This window comes from Fusarium sambucinum, chromosome II, assembly GCF_050947815.1.
Source record: "Fusarium sambucinum isolate potato_lamoka chromosome II, whole genome shotgun sequence".
NCBI classification, from domain to species: Eukaryota; Fungi; Ascomycota; class Sordariomycetes; order Hypocreales; family Nectriaceae; genus Fusarium; species Fusarium sambucinum.
This window is the reverse complement of record NC_139293.1, coordinates 1204666-1219229: the sequence shown is the minus strand read 5'-3', so window position 1 is coordinate 1219229 and position 14564 is coordinate 1204666. Positions and strand designations below refer to the sequence as shown.

General features: G+C 48.3%; 3 protein-coding genes across 3 annotated transcripts; 1 reads left to right on the top strand and 2 right to left on the bottom strand.

The window, feature by feature from the left end:
* Positions 1 to 1475: 1475 nt before the first annotated feature.
* Positions 1476 to 2636, top strand: FSST1_007193 (Dip2/Utp12 family-domain-containing protein; the record flags this gene model as incomplete). The annotated part of the gene is made up of 1 exon (XM_083223952.1): positions 1476 to 2636. One exon carries the CDS (start codon positions 1476 to 1478, stop codon positions 2634 to 2636), a length of 1161 nt encoding a protein of 386 aa, XP_083083154.1.
* Positions 2637 to 3191: 555 nt separating this feature from the next.
* FSST1_007192 (uncharacterized protein) lies at positions 3192 to 7325 on the bottom strand (the record flags this gene model as incomplete). The annotated part of the gene is made up of 1 exon (XM_083223950.1): positions 3192 to 7325. The coding sequence occupies one exon, from the start codon at positions 7323 to 7325 to the stop codon at positions 3192 to 3194; it is 4134 nt and encodes a 1377-aa protein (XP_083083153.1).
* Positions 7326 to 10597: 3272 nt separating this feature from the next.
* FSST1_007191 (major facilitator superfamily-domain-containing protein) lies at positions 10598 to 12302 on the bottom strand (the record flags this gene model as incomplete). The annotated part of the gene is made up of 3 exons (XM_083223949.1): positions 10598 to 11634; positions 11688 to 12060; positions 12126 to 12302. 3 exons carry the CDS (start codon positions 12300 to 12302, stop codon positions 10598 to 10600), a joined length of 1587 nt encoding a protein of 528 aa, XP_083083152.1.
* Between the last annotated feature and the right edge of the window lie 2262 nt (positions 12303 to 14564).

Genomic DNA, 14564 nt, shown 5'->3' with positions numbered 1-14564 from the left:
CGCGTGCACGTCAGTGAATTTTGCCCGGTCGGAGGCGTGGTGGTATTTATGAGAGAAGAAGGCAAACTCCGCCGAACCATTGATTTGTGTCTATCGGGGTGTGCACACTTGGCAAGGAGAAAAATTTATTTGTCCGAGGTTTGTACTGAAAGGGGATGATGAAACGCACGGGCCAACTTTTGTCCCCCATCATGATGATCGCTGGTGGCTGGGGAACGTTGTGGCTACGAGGTTGGGTATCATTATCATAGTTTTTTTCATAAGATTTTCATCATGTTTAGTATAGATGATAGAGTAGTTACTAGAAATATCAGGCAGATGTTTGCCTTGAAGTGATAAATCATTGGGTTAATCTTATGCGAGAAGGTCGCTCCATTTAAACTAATACAGACCAACAAGTGTGGCAGAGTCTGAGCCTGATCAGAAAGGGAAGGTCTCCTCTGTCCCGAAAGGACACGGATAAGATTGTAGACGGTCACGGAATGCCACTGTTTCCCGAGAGTTGTGTCTTACAAGATAATCCGAGTAATCAAGAGAAAGAAGAGGCCAACTCATTAAGATGAAGTATATGTGACCTCCAAGTTATTTTAATAAATGAACAAAAATAGATCTATATGAAATAATACATATATAAAAGATTGAAATCCTTCACTTATGGACACGTACTTTAACTTTCTCGCGACACTTCTCTTACACGTTCGCGTCGCGTCACCAAGTCATTATGCAACAAACCACTATAGCTTATCAGCGGATCTTACTCTAATATCGGAGCTAGGCCGCATCATGGTCCAGCCGGGAAACACGGGTCCGCTAGAGATAGACGTCATGTGACCCTGCGTTCCCGTATCAAACGAGAGAAACGGGCATTCACATGGCTTGTGTTACCCAAACTTGGTTGTTTCCAATACTTTAATGCGCATTCCCTTTCGAAATCATCTTTGTCTAGTATGACTCTTCCTAAGGTCACGGATGATAGGTTGATCCTTCCGAGCAACTACATACTGTCGAATGAGAGCCTCTCCTCGAGTCCACTATTCAAAGATTGGCCAATCAGAACTACTCCTGTGTAGCAAACCAATCACTGTAATTAAATGGCTTGCCAAACTCAAGATTAGGACTTCTTGGACGCCATACATGATTCAGCTTGTGGCGCTTGTTGTGGCTATCACACGTGACAAATTTCTAATCTTATCGCTCTGTGGGGCACCACCGAGTTAAGCTCAGGTTCCAGAAAAAAAGTTCCTTCACTCGAGACTGAGCGACGGCTTCGTCAAATTTTCCAATTGATAACGCTCAACATAATTCTTTTTCTCAATAATACAGAGAAACCGCGCTATTAGCGACGTAAGAGCCAAAACTACTTGATTCGCTTCTCGATTTGAATCGCACGTCTTTGATTCTATCCTTGCACGCGACCCAGCCGTATCCTTTCTGCGCCCGCTTAAACAACTTTCACATTTCTATCCCCAATCATAATGTCGACAACAAAACGCAAGGCGCCGGTTAAGCTGGCTGCCCCTGTGTCTCGAACCAGCGCTCGAATCCCCAACAAGGCCGTCATTGACGAGTCAAAGGCCACCATCGCCGGCCCCGATGCCTACGGATCCTCCCAGGTCGAAGCCATTGAGCTCTCGTCCGATGCCGACAGCGACGAAGATATCTCCGACGCTGAGAGTCTCGTTGAGGAGCAGGAGCAACAGAAGACCGCTGAGGAAACTTCCAACACAAAGCTCGTGAAGCAAAAGTCCAATGACGAGGACGAGGACGAGGACGCCGAGGGCACATCGCCTTCATTCGGAGAGCTTCTCCGCGCCGAGAACGACATCATTGATGTACCCTCAGCCCTTAACGGCGCAATGGTTTCCCACCCCACGCGAAACGCTATTGCTCCTCCTAGTCACCAGTCTCTTTCCACTGTCCTCACCCAGGCCCTTCGCACCGACGACACAGACCTTCTTGAGTCGTGTCTGCATACCACCGATCTCGCTACCGTTCACAACACTATTGAGCGCCTCGACAGCGCTCTCGCCGGTACTCTCCTCACCAAGCTCGCAGCCCGTTTGTACCGTCGCCCTGGTCGCGCCGGTGCCCTTGTCGCTTGGGTCAACTGGACACTGATCGCCCACGGTGGTGCTCTCGCATCGCAGCCCAAGGTCCTCCAAAGCCTCAGCGGACTGCAAAAGGTTCTCGCTGAGCGTGCAAAGGGTCTCTCAAGCCTTCTCGCCCTGAAGGGTAAGCTCGAAATGCTCGAGTGCCAGATGAAGCTCCGACGCAGAATTTACAGCGGCGGTCTTAACAACAGCGGCGACTCGGACTCTGACGATGAGGATGTTATCTGGGTTGAGGGTGAAGATGAGGCTGCGCGCGCACCTGGCCGAAGGCGCGCCCCGGAAGGTGATTTCGACGACTCAGACGATGACGTTCCCATCACCAACGGCTTTGTCGGCGATTCTGATGACGAGGAGGAATCAGCTGGCGAGGAAGCTGATAGCGATGCTGAAGAGTCTCTCGACGAGGATGAGGTCGACCACGATGATGTAGACGAGTCTATGGGCGAGGATGACGAGAGCGATGTCGAAGCCGCACCACCGTCCAAATTGCAAAAGACTGCCTCCAACTTTGGCAAGAGGAGATGAACGGATCTAGAATGAAAAGCATGTAGAAGAGTGAAAAAGGGGGTAGGGGGATACCGGCTTGTTAACATCCTGGCGTTGGTCTTTTAGACATTTGGGTTGCTTTAATTTTTCTGTATCTTTGTTTTGGCAATATGACGAGTTGATACCTCCCCATACTCTCTCTGCATTCACTTCTAATACACGGGTTTGAAAGCATGTCGTCGTTCATGTTCTTGATCTTAAAAGTAGATGCTGCCAGAATACACACAGATTATGAAAGAATAAATTGTTTCCTTGTTTAAAAATCGCTGTTCTTTCAGCTTTCAAGTATTTCCAGCGCCATGCCATGCTAGATAGGTGCCATGCTGAACGAGAAAAGCAAAGTCCCTAAATATGTAATACCGTCCATCATCTCCGGTCCTCTATCAAAATACACCAAACACCATATCGATAGCCATGCCATGGGTTATTTCCCGTTTTCTATGTTTCCTCAAATGTATTAAAGCAATATTGCGTTTAAGAGATGTCTCTCGGCTGTTGATGACTGTTTCGGTATGAAACAGATAGGTTAAGTTCTTAAGGGAGAACACCCTGGCGCCACTGTTCGATTCTGTTGGTAGGGCCGGCTTGGCCAGGCATTGGCATACCGGGCTGCAACATGTTTCCGCCATAGACGCTCATGCCGTCAGCGCCGTACGGACCTGGCTGCACCGGGGCACCATATGTATTGAACACGGCACTCTTTCGATGGTTAAGAGCAGGCTGGCTGAGAAGCTGGGTGTTAAGAGCTGGTGAAGACATAGCAGCCTGGGAGTTTTGACCGCCAAGGCCATTGTTGAAAGTACCGCCACGGTAACCGCCAGAATGGGCATTACCCGCAACTCCCTGAGTTTGAGGCATCTGACTTCTATAGGCTGCCATCCTCACGTCACCTTCTCTGACCATCCTCCTTTCACGCTCAAGGCGCTCGCGCTCTGCCATGGCCTCATTTACACTCCTCTTGGGATGGGCAGAAAGGACACTTGACAACTGATGCATTTGACCGTTGACTCCGGGAATTGGCACTGGGGCTTCCTCAGAACTTGCGTTCAGCTGGTTGAAGCTCATTTCCCGCTCACGAGCTTCACGCTCAGCTTGCAGGCGACGGCGGCGCTGACCCAAAGTTTCCTCCTCACCAGACTTGGGCTTACTCTCCTCTTCCTTCTTTTTCTTCTCCTCAGGGTCCTCAAATTGGTTGAGGAGTTCAACGGAAAAGGCACTACTGACAGGGCGGGCCTTGGGCAATAGATTCTCAGCCTCTTCCTTGGCAGCAAGGCGCTTCTTTCTGTCCGCAAGTGTCTCCCCCTCAAACTCATCATCGGGCTCGGGGGATGCGTTCTGCACAGAGTGCGGTGCGACAGAGTGAGGTGTCGTGGGGAGATAGTTAGCGCTGAGGTTGTTCATGCTTGGTCGGTTGGTGACAACCATAGATCGAGGATCTTGGCCATGGAGACGGGCTCGGCGGTGACTGAGGGGTTCGTTCTCTTCTATCTCACGACGCTCCATCAAACCTATGGGACGGTTCAGATCCATAACATTCTTTGCACCCTGGTTGCGTGCTGCAATGACGGCCAAAGGTATGTCCTCGTCATCAGAGTCCTCATCGACAGGCTGTACTTGGCCCCCCTCTTCCCAGGCCAAGTTAATACGCTTGGTATTCCTTGATTTCTTTTGGGTCTCTGCAACAGCGTCCATCTCCAGCAAGGTTGCGTGCATGCCACCCGGCCCGAATGTCCGTTGGGTTCGCTCCTTTTGCTGCTGTTTGCGGAGTTGTAGTTCAGCAAGTAGTGTTGTCGGAGGGCCGTGGTAGCCCTCCTCCTCAGAAACGTCTTCGGCCTCCTCTTTGGCAGCCTGCTGCTCATCATCACTATGCCCGTCTCCGAGGCCATTAACGCTGCGAGCCAAACCATCGTCCTCGCCTGCGTTGGTCTCTGCGTTCACTGGCCCCAACCCAGACTCAGATTGAGCCTTTTGATCCTTATTATCCTTTTTGTCGTCACTAACATGGCTATGACGTTTACCGAGCCACAGAAAGGAAGAGCGTTTCCTGGTATGCTTCTTGTCAGGCTCGGGTTGGAGAGCGGTAGACGCAGCAACCGATGCGCGCTTCTTTTCTTTGCCATAGACCTCTTTTCCGAGCCTGCCGGCACGTTCATGATCGGTGAATGCACTGACAGGAGCATTGGCAGAAGCATCCAGGATACTTTCGAGGGTGGCCATCGCCGATCCGTCCTTGACTTCGATATCCGGTTGCGTGTTGTCAGGGAGGTCGAAGAAAGCAATTGCTCTCAGTTGCGGTGGCAGATTTGACATTCTCGACTTTCGCTCGTCTTGGTTCTTGCGAGACAGCTTTTGAGGACGCCTCAGTGTCTCAACTGACGAATCGGCAGTGGGTTCAGGTTGCACAGCAGGGGCGACACCCTGATCCGAATGCAATGAATGAGCTGGATCTGGCTGTTGACCTAATTCCCTGAGCTCATCAGATGTCAGGGCAATGAATGATGCTCGGTGGCCAGCAAGAGGATCGGGCAGCCAAGAGTCTCTAGTTGTATCCCGCTCTGGAGCAGGAGCATCTAGAACCTGTGATTTTCTGCCGCCATCCAACATAGCACTCATTACCTGGGAGCGTCGCTTGTTTCTTTCATTAGCCTTGGGCTTGTTGGAAAGCTTGGGTGGCAAATTGAGCATAGCGGGAACACGAGCTGGGTAGTAGAGCATCTGTTGACCAGATTCGGGGTCCATGTACGATTGGGGCCGGATGTCTGGGCGTGGAGCCGGTCGGTGTGCAGCTTGAGATTGGGGCTCTAGGCCGTCTGGAGGAGCGTATGGGTCATCTTGGTCGGGAACCCAGTGTACACCATCAAAATCACCAAACGCATCTTGACATTGTTGGAAAGTTGTGTCCGAATGCGAACTTCTAGGTCGTTGTGGATCTCGGGACCCCTGGTGACCAGTTTTGGCACCGGCATGCGATTGCTGATTGTTCTCCATAAAGTCATCATCTCCCATCATGTTCTGGAAAACATCTGTGGCGGGCATGTTGGCGTCGCGGAGCTCCTCAGGTAATATGGAGTCGCCCTCGGGATTCTTGGCAGGGGTCTTGTCGGCCATGTCGAGAACGTCTTGGGTCAGTGCAATAGGTTCGGATTCTGAAATCTCGGCCAGAGAAACCTTTGTAGAGCGAACACTCCTAACAGATGCCTTGCCCGGGCCGTGTCGTGATAAGACAGAATCGAGGTCAAAGTCCGGTCGGCCTGCCGAATTCTTGGATCCCGATCTGAGTCGCCCCGTAAAGGAGTGGTTCGGAGAAAGTACGTATCCAGCGGGGGAATAACCACCGTGGCGTGCAGCGTTGTTTGTTGAAACAATGGAGGAAGCGATAGATGGGTGTCGTCTTAATTGCTCGACAGCGGAACCAGGAGTGTTGTAATCGTCAATGGACCCTGAGGCTTTGAGACTGGCAGCAAGTATGGAGGAACGTCGACTGTCGGATCGCTTTAGTTCAGTGTGTAAATCTCGGATCGCATCGTCGATGGAACTTGTCATAGACAATCGTTCGGCAGTCGCTTCGAGTTGTGCGATGTTACCAACGTAGGCTCCAGATCGTGCCTGGGAGGTGATGTCGGGAGTTGGATGTTTGATATTAAGGGATGGAGAGTCGGGCGCGGTGCGGACGATTGGTCTTGGCGTCGGCCGTATAAAACTTGTATCAAGTTTGATGCCACTTGGTCGAGAAGAAAGGGATGTATTGTTTGAGGGAGGAAAGCCGTTGTCGTGTGAGGAATGATCGTTGCGGTGTCTTTGATGCCCAGGGGGGACAAAACTGTTGCTAGTGGAGGAGGTAGTACTAGACATGGCCCGAGTGGCACCTTGAGTAGCAGTGCAGTGGCTGCTTGTCTGTGCGGGTGCTGTGGCTGTCCCTCGCGCAGGGAGCGCTGCCACATATGAGGGCCCTGTGGGTGCTGAAATCGTCTCGTATTGCTGGTCACTTGTCGAACTGTCTATTCGATACTCGTGCTGATCGGAATGATGGCCCCTGAAACCCAGAGCAGGGTCGGCGGCGTCTGATGGAGTGTTGCTATTTTGGGCAGACAGGCCTGTCGTATTTAAAGTAGACGGCGAAATGACTTTTGGCTGCGCTTGCGATGCACCGTTTTTCGGCTGGCCTGTTTGGGTGATTTCTGGAGACTTTTCTCTCGATTGACCATCTAGAATTAGTTGTAAATTGAAATCCTCCCCAGATGAATGAATAACATTACCATCGTCAGCGGCACGTGTGGGTTCGGCGTTTCCGTCATCTGCAGTCTCTTTAGGCCCAGGAAGATCTGCACTGCGCTGGCTGTGAGTGCTGGGGTCTTTATTTGTAGCAGGTAACCCCACTGAGTTCGATTGTGATTGGTTGGAAGATGATGTGGTCTTGTCGACACTAGCTGGAGCACTAACACTGCCCGCCTCGAGACCAGTCGAGATGCACTTGTCAATGTCGAGAAAACATGAGTCGTCCATCATACTGAGTGGTGTCGGGTTTTGGTCGGCCAGCGACTGAATTGAGACCAGCTCGGGGCTTGTGGTGAGGGGAGTTGAAAGAGGAGAAGAGAGGAGTAAGGATGCGTCTCGGGTCTCATCGAGTTCTTGGCCGTCGTGGGATATCGTAGGCTTTGAAGGAGTCATGATGACTGATTGGTGAAGGCACAAGTTGATGCGATCCTGCGCCAACCGAACGAGGCAGGGAAACTGGCGCCTTTGTCTTGATTCTTATCAACAAGGATGCGTGTGCATCCAGATTGCGCTGGAGCAGGCAAGCAAGTGGATGTAAATGGGCAAGATTGGCGGAGATTTGTATAAAGTACCCGAATCTGAACGGCACAGCGTTATCGAGCTGTAGTTGGAAGTATGGTAATGTCAGGTCACGGGCGAGCAACCCATGATATAGTGAGTTCAAGTCGGTGTGAGCTTTGATGATAGCTGGCTGCAGGCCTCGCAATTTTGAGAGTAGCTTTGTGATAGCGGGAAACCGGCGTCAAGGATTGAGGGGTTCGCGCGCAACTCCCCAGAAGTTGTCGAGATTATCGAGACGGCACGGTAGTGACTAGAAGTAGGATTAGACTATACCCAAGTCTGACGGAAGACGGATATTGGAAGTAAGGGACCCTTGTTTGTGTACAAACGGGAACAAAGCGGGAAAGGAAAAGGAAAGAAGGAAGAAACAAAGTGGTAGGAATGAAAGTCAATATGGACAGAAAACAAGACTGGAATGACTGAAAAGTATAACAAGACGGATTGATCCTCTGCAGCACAGACTTGTACTGACAAAGAGGACGATTCATCAAATTGTAGTTTTTAGTGTAGCGTGCACAAGCCAAGGTAATCCTGGTGTTTCGCTACCAACCGGGGCGCGTCGCATGGAAAGACAGGATGATCCCAGGTACATGCCGAGCCAGGCACAGGCGGAAAGACCCGTAACATAAGACAGACAGCCAGAAATAAGATGAGATGAGATGAAACGGAGGGGAAAACGTGGCAATCAGAGAAGAGACTGTACCTGACATAGAGAGCATACGCATTTGCATTTGCATTTGCATGCGCTGTGTAACAAGAGACTGACCTGTAATGAAGCTTGAAGGAAGGAAGTCAATATAAAATAAAAGCAACCAACCAGAAATCAGGTGTTGACAAGTGCACGGTCTGATCTTCAGGTTGGACGAGATGCAAGACCAAAGCGTACAAAAAGCAAACCACGAAATAAAGGGTCGGTCAAAGTGTTACGAAAGCAGGTAACAAGAGCGAGATTTGATTGTTGCACAAGAAAGACTCAAGAAGTAGTGACAGAAAGTGGATGTCGTCGTGGAGGAAGAGGGAAAAAGTTGGAAGTTGTTTTGTTTCGCCCGTTGACTCAAGTGGGACAATTCATTAACGATTCAAGACTTGTCTCTCTCTCTCTATTTGACAACACTCGAGTCGTACAGTTGCATCAGAAACTGTCGGTTGTTGACTAGGGGAAAGTAAATAATGGCAAACTCTAAAAAAGAGAAGAGGGAGCTTTTGGGATGGGGGTTGGTAGATTGCCATGTCACACACACTCATCAATCTACACTAAACTACACTACTCTATGTAATTAATTCTCGTTTTACCTGCAGCCGCCTGGAATAAATAAGCCTAACTTTAACAACTCTTTCTAAAGCAAGCCACTGCATATTTAGGATCGGAAAACAACAAGGCGTTCAGCTGAAAAGAAGCAATACGGTACTTCGATCAGCATACCTGCCGCTGTACATGACAGGTAGATCATGGCGAAAAGCAACGCGTTTACTTTCCAAAAGTCAGAAATGACAGAGACACTGATCACGATGCAACTATGGGTCTTTCTCTCTATTTTTCTTCATTTTTGTTACCTATTATTCGATCGTTGTAACCTGACAAGCATCGGAAACCTAGAAACAATCTCCGTATCCACACAAATCATCCTTCTCTTTTACCAGTGACCAATGATTTAACATGCTAAAAAAAGAAACGAACAAAGAGAAGACTTTTTCTCTCGGCGTGTCTTACTTTCCACGTTTCGCTTGCGGAGACTTTTTTGCTCATCCCCCAGATTCTCTGTCTCTTCATCGTTCATCATAGTCAACAAAAACGATGTAATCATCAAAGCCACTTGTCCAATAGTTTCACCAAAGTACTGTTCTTTAACATCCAATAGCCTTGTCTAATTGAAAACTCAATTGATCTCATACCCACCATCTTGGGCCACGTTCTGCCCTGTTTTTGGTCTGTTCCCCGGAAGCGGCAGAAGATGGATATGATGGAAAAAACGCCAACTCTACCGGAGCCCACCTTTAGCCAGGTTTACAGTCCCTGTAACTCATAGCTTGTAGGCGTTCCCATAGGTTCACATGCGACTCTATTCCAGTTTTTTTGCCCTTGCGCTAGACTCCTCTCTGCTTCCATAAGCCGGAGTATGGCTTGGCTGAAGCAATGGATCTGTACCAAAGTACGGTGTATTATACAGCAAACCAAGATATTGGTCAACTATGACGATCCCCAAGCTTCAGCCTTGAGCTTTCCAACAGCTGCTGTGCCGCTCGCAAGGTCAGCCCAAGGCGAAGTGAATCAGCGCCAAGTCACATCTTGTCTTATCATTACCAAGAAATGATGCAACATCTCGATCATCGACAGGGGTTTAAATGGACACCAAAGCTCTGGGCTATTTCGACAGGGATCAATTCACAGTGGTCTCAATATTGAAACGTCCCTATTGATTGATCACCAACGGTTAAGCCTCGAGAAACCTCTCCCCCAACATCCCTCTCAACAACTGTATCTGTCGCCCGCTGGTTTCACCACCGCCTCTATGTCAGCCACTGTTGCACAAAACATACTCTGTGGCGTCTCTGACCCCCTGCGTGTTCACTCATTTGATGAGCAAGGATTCAACGTGGGCACCAGGGGAAACGTAGCGATTTGGTCATTTTATGCAGGGGAATGTGGTCCTCTGCATCACTCTAAAATGGAAGACGCTGTAACCAAGAAACGACAGAAAACTCAGCGTAAAGAATTCAAGGCGCTCCGGAATGTAGAGTAACATCGTGAGTTTATTGTTGCATCCGGCATCGTGTCCAATATCCGGTCTGTTAGTTGGAGTTGTGAAACAAACGACAGCGGCAGTTGTGGTCCCAATGCAACATTTGAGGTCTGTTATTCAATTTCGGTGATACTCAGGGTCTTGTTTGCTCACCCAATGATCCTTAACTAATTTCAATGGTCTGTGCTTATCCATTCTCGATAATATGTCAAGTAATATTATTCCACCGACTATCCGTGATATAGACTGCAACCAAATAACACGCTCTATTCAACGCCGGCTTTGTATCAAATGTAGCCCTATTATTCATCGCTCCAAAGTTGGGTCCTCAATTCCCGAGCAACCCGCCAGCCGAAATATCCTTCATGCTGAATTCTTTGCCTCTGAATCCCTTCCCGGCTCTTCCGTTGACCGCTGTGGGTTCTCTAATCTCTGCCGCTCCTCCATCGTAAGCTCGCTCTTAGCAGACCCGATGTTGAGGAACGGAATAAAGAGCAGAGGAATACTTGCCACCCCAAATGCCAGCCAAAACGCCACCTTGTAGCTCTTCCGAAGGCCCAGGTCTGACGTCTCTGCAACAGCAATGTCGGCAATACCAAGGAAGAAGCTGATTCCCAAGAAAAGAACACTGTTGATCAAAGCACCTGCGAGTCCTTGTCGATGGCTCGGCATGTTGGTTGTCAGGAAGATGTTGCTGACTGTGAACGTAATATCGATGCCGAGAGTGCAGCACACCATGCTGGGGAATACCCAGGCCCAATAGTTCGGATCCTCGGGCATGAGGGCAAACAGTAACATGCAGATGGCATTGGCCATGGATGAGATGAAAAGAAGTAGTCGCCCTGGTAAGAAATGCAGTGTAAAGCCTCCTACAGTGCCAATGATGAGACCACCTACACACATGGGGATATACCAGACAGCAGTGATGAGCGGTGATCTATGCAACACCAATTCCATGTAGAAGCTCGAGTAAAAGAGGAAAAGTCCAAATGTACCGAAAGCCATGAAGAGAACCGCCATGAAACGTTTCATACCCTTTGGCTCGAAGAGATCGGCCGGCAATAAAGGAACTTGAGCCTTGCGGGTCTCAAAATACCATGCGGCTATCAGAAACATGACACCCAGAATCAATGTCACGATAATGTATGGCGTCCCCCACCCATTAGGAGCATGTGAACTGTCGGTCAGAGAGTATACAACGAGGAGTAGGCCTGGCACGATCGTTCCAACCCCCCACCAGTCCATAGGAATATCGACCTTTCGATCGCGGTAGTCAAAAGGGACAGCGATGAGTGAAATCCCACACACAACGGCAAAGATGATGGTGCCAATCCAAAAGTACCATCTCCAATCGAGAAACTCTGCAGATAGACCTCCCACAAAGATGCCAAAGAAGAATCCTTTAGTGTTATTAGCAGTATTCTACATGCACAAAATGTATCGCTCGACCTACCCAGAGGAGCAAAGCTACCGTATAGAGCAAAAACAAGGTTCTTTCGAGGCCCAGGGCGATAGGTTTTGCCCATGAGCATAACACCACCTGGTAAATACGCAGCAGGACCAAGACCTTGCAGAGCTCGGCAGAAGATCAACATCATGTAGTTCTTACTGAAGCCTGCGATAAGAGCCCATATGAAGAACCACAATAGACCGGCATTGTACACTAGGTAGCCACCATACATATCTGCCAGTCGACCCATTGGAAGCAGCATGGCCCCCGTGACAAGTGAAAAGACACTTGAGGGCCATGTCTGCGACGCAGCAGGGATTTCAAGCTCTTCAGATAAAGGTGGAAGAATGACATGAAATCCACTGACGAAGAATTCCTGATGATGTCAGTATCTGGAAAAGATGAGTCCCCAGGTGAAGTGATTATTGGGATATAACTTACTGCCAATAACATGGAACAGAATACTGAGAAACCAAACCCTAGTTCAGACCATATTGACTTGAACACTTCTGGTCGTTGACGGCCGAGTTTCTCAACATCCACTGACGAATCCCGGCTTCCATCTCCGGCTCGGACACCGGAGTTTTCTTCGTCGGGCCGGCTCATGACGTCTGCCATTCTAAACAAGAAACAAAGAGAGAATATGACTTTATATTCTCAGAATTGATATCAATGTCTCGAACCATGAAGAAAAGAAAAGATATACATCTTTGCTTTGCAGTTTCGTATCCAAATCTCGGTTGCCCCCTCTAGAGTCATGGATGTGATGTTCTTGGCGAACTGGTGTGGATCTTGATGTGGAAAAAATTGCCTCCTTGGGATTAGTCCACTTACCTTATTACCCGCTCACAAACCGAAATCCTACCCATACCATTGTTGGTGTGTAGAGAGTGACGCCCGAGGTGATGGCATTTTTGCTACCATGACGACCAAGTCGTGGAGTTGAGCACGTAAGATGACGGCCTCGACTGGGAAGTTGAGGGGCTTGATCTGGGATTAATAGTTATTTCTGATAATACTGCAAGCGAATACAAATTATTCAGCTTATTGCAAAGTTCAACGTTGATGAAGGATAGCTAACAGCGTGATCGTCACAGTCAATGGAATATACCAAATTTGACGGCTTTTCAAATACATACGACCATACCTATCAGAGAACTCGGGATCCGTCAAGACACAATGCGGGGGAAAAGGATTCGGTGTCCAGCTCGTACCGGAGTTTAGATAAGTAAGGACCTATTTACCTGCTTATCCAGTATCTTAAGCGTATTAAGACAGTGAATATTATAAAATTATATATTCCCCTATATATTAGAAATATTAAAATATTTTTATATTTAATAATTTAAATAATAAAGTCTACTATTTTATTTTATAATTAATAGATTAATAATATATTTTCCCTATTATAATTAATTATTTTTACCTATATATATAACTTCTATAAGTAATCTACTAAATTAGAATTAACCTGAGCCTAATTTACTAGTCTCCTTAATAAAACCTTCGCTAGATAAACTTTTCTATAAGGCTACTAATAATATCGTCTAACCGCGATTCTTTTTAAACTTCCTGCAATATTCCAGTCCTCCATCTTCTCCGTCAGCCCCATCAATTCCTTTGCCTTGAGGCAGGTGGACGTCTTGAGGCGGCCAAGCAGCGATGTACCTGAAGGTTTTGAAGATACCTTGACTCTTGCCGCTGCCTTTGATGCGACCTGGTAGACAGTTGTTTATGCGAATGCGTAAATGTGATCCTGAGCGCCCAGATCGAGAAGAAAAAGAACTGCATTCTTTGTCATTAGCCTCACTGAGAAACTAGATGATCCGCTTGTGTTTCACATACTTTGCAAGCTGAGCTCTTATTTCCACCGCCCGCCCTTGCTGACTTGGTAACGAGGGGTTGCAGAATCGGATTTGAAGAACGAATGTACAGGCCCATAAGGAACTTATCGATCTGAATTGAGAAAGGCTATTAGGTTCGTATTCATACAGGATGCAGATGGTAGGTGACTTACCTTGGCGTAAATGCAGGGAACAGTCCAAGCAAATGTGTTCGGCGATTGTGCACGGTGTATTCGTATGAGGTGTAGGGCATATGCATAGCGCTTTAAGCAGAGATATCAATGAGTCCGTCAACACTTGGTACTTTGTTCCGTGCCACATAAAATCGTATAATGCGGATGAACAAGCTATACAGGGTCAGAGAGTGGTCCGTCATGGTGAGAAGGCACCTACCTGGTCAGAACTCCAGGGACACTGGCCTTGGTGTAAGGTGGCATGTGCTTCGAGAATGAGAGTAAGACTAATGTTGGATAGGCGTTCAAAGGCGGTATAGTTTGTCTAGACTGTGTTGCTTGACTGGTTGGAGAGAGTATCGTCTGAGGTGTGATTCGAGGTTTGGTAGCGGCCTTGCAAGTGAATATACGTGGGATGAAGCGGAGCCGATGCTGTTGAACCTAGAGGGAGTTTCCCATAATATAGAGCGCGTCAGCCAAGGCTGACGACTAATGTACGCTCCTTTGCAGATGTAGTATACAATGGTCATCTCTGGCGGTGGGATGTTCATGCCTCTGAAGCCTGAACACTCCCACCGCCGAAGCTTTTTTTCTACAGCAAGAAACGTACCTTGAGAATAAATTTGATGCAATATTGCTGCGAACCAAGAAGTGTCGACTGTAAGGCTGTTCAGGAATGAAGATGTCATTTGTGTAAAAAGGCGTTGTGGCCGTAAATGCTACTGCAGAAGGAGATGCAATGTGGGATCGAGGTGTAAGAGGACGAGGACGAGGACGAGGAGGATGATGGGGAGAAGATATAACATGTCCCCAGAAAGATCACTCCTGCCTCAAGTATAAAGACTCCATTTAACCAAGCAGGA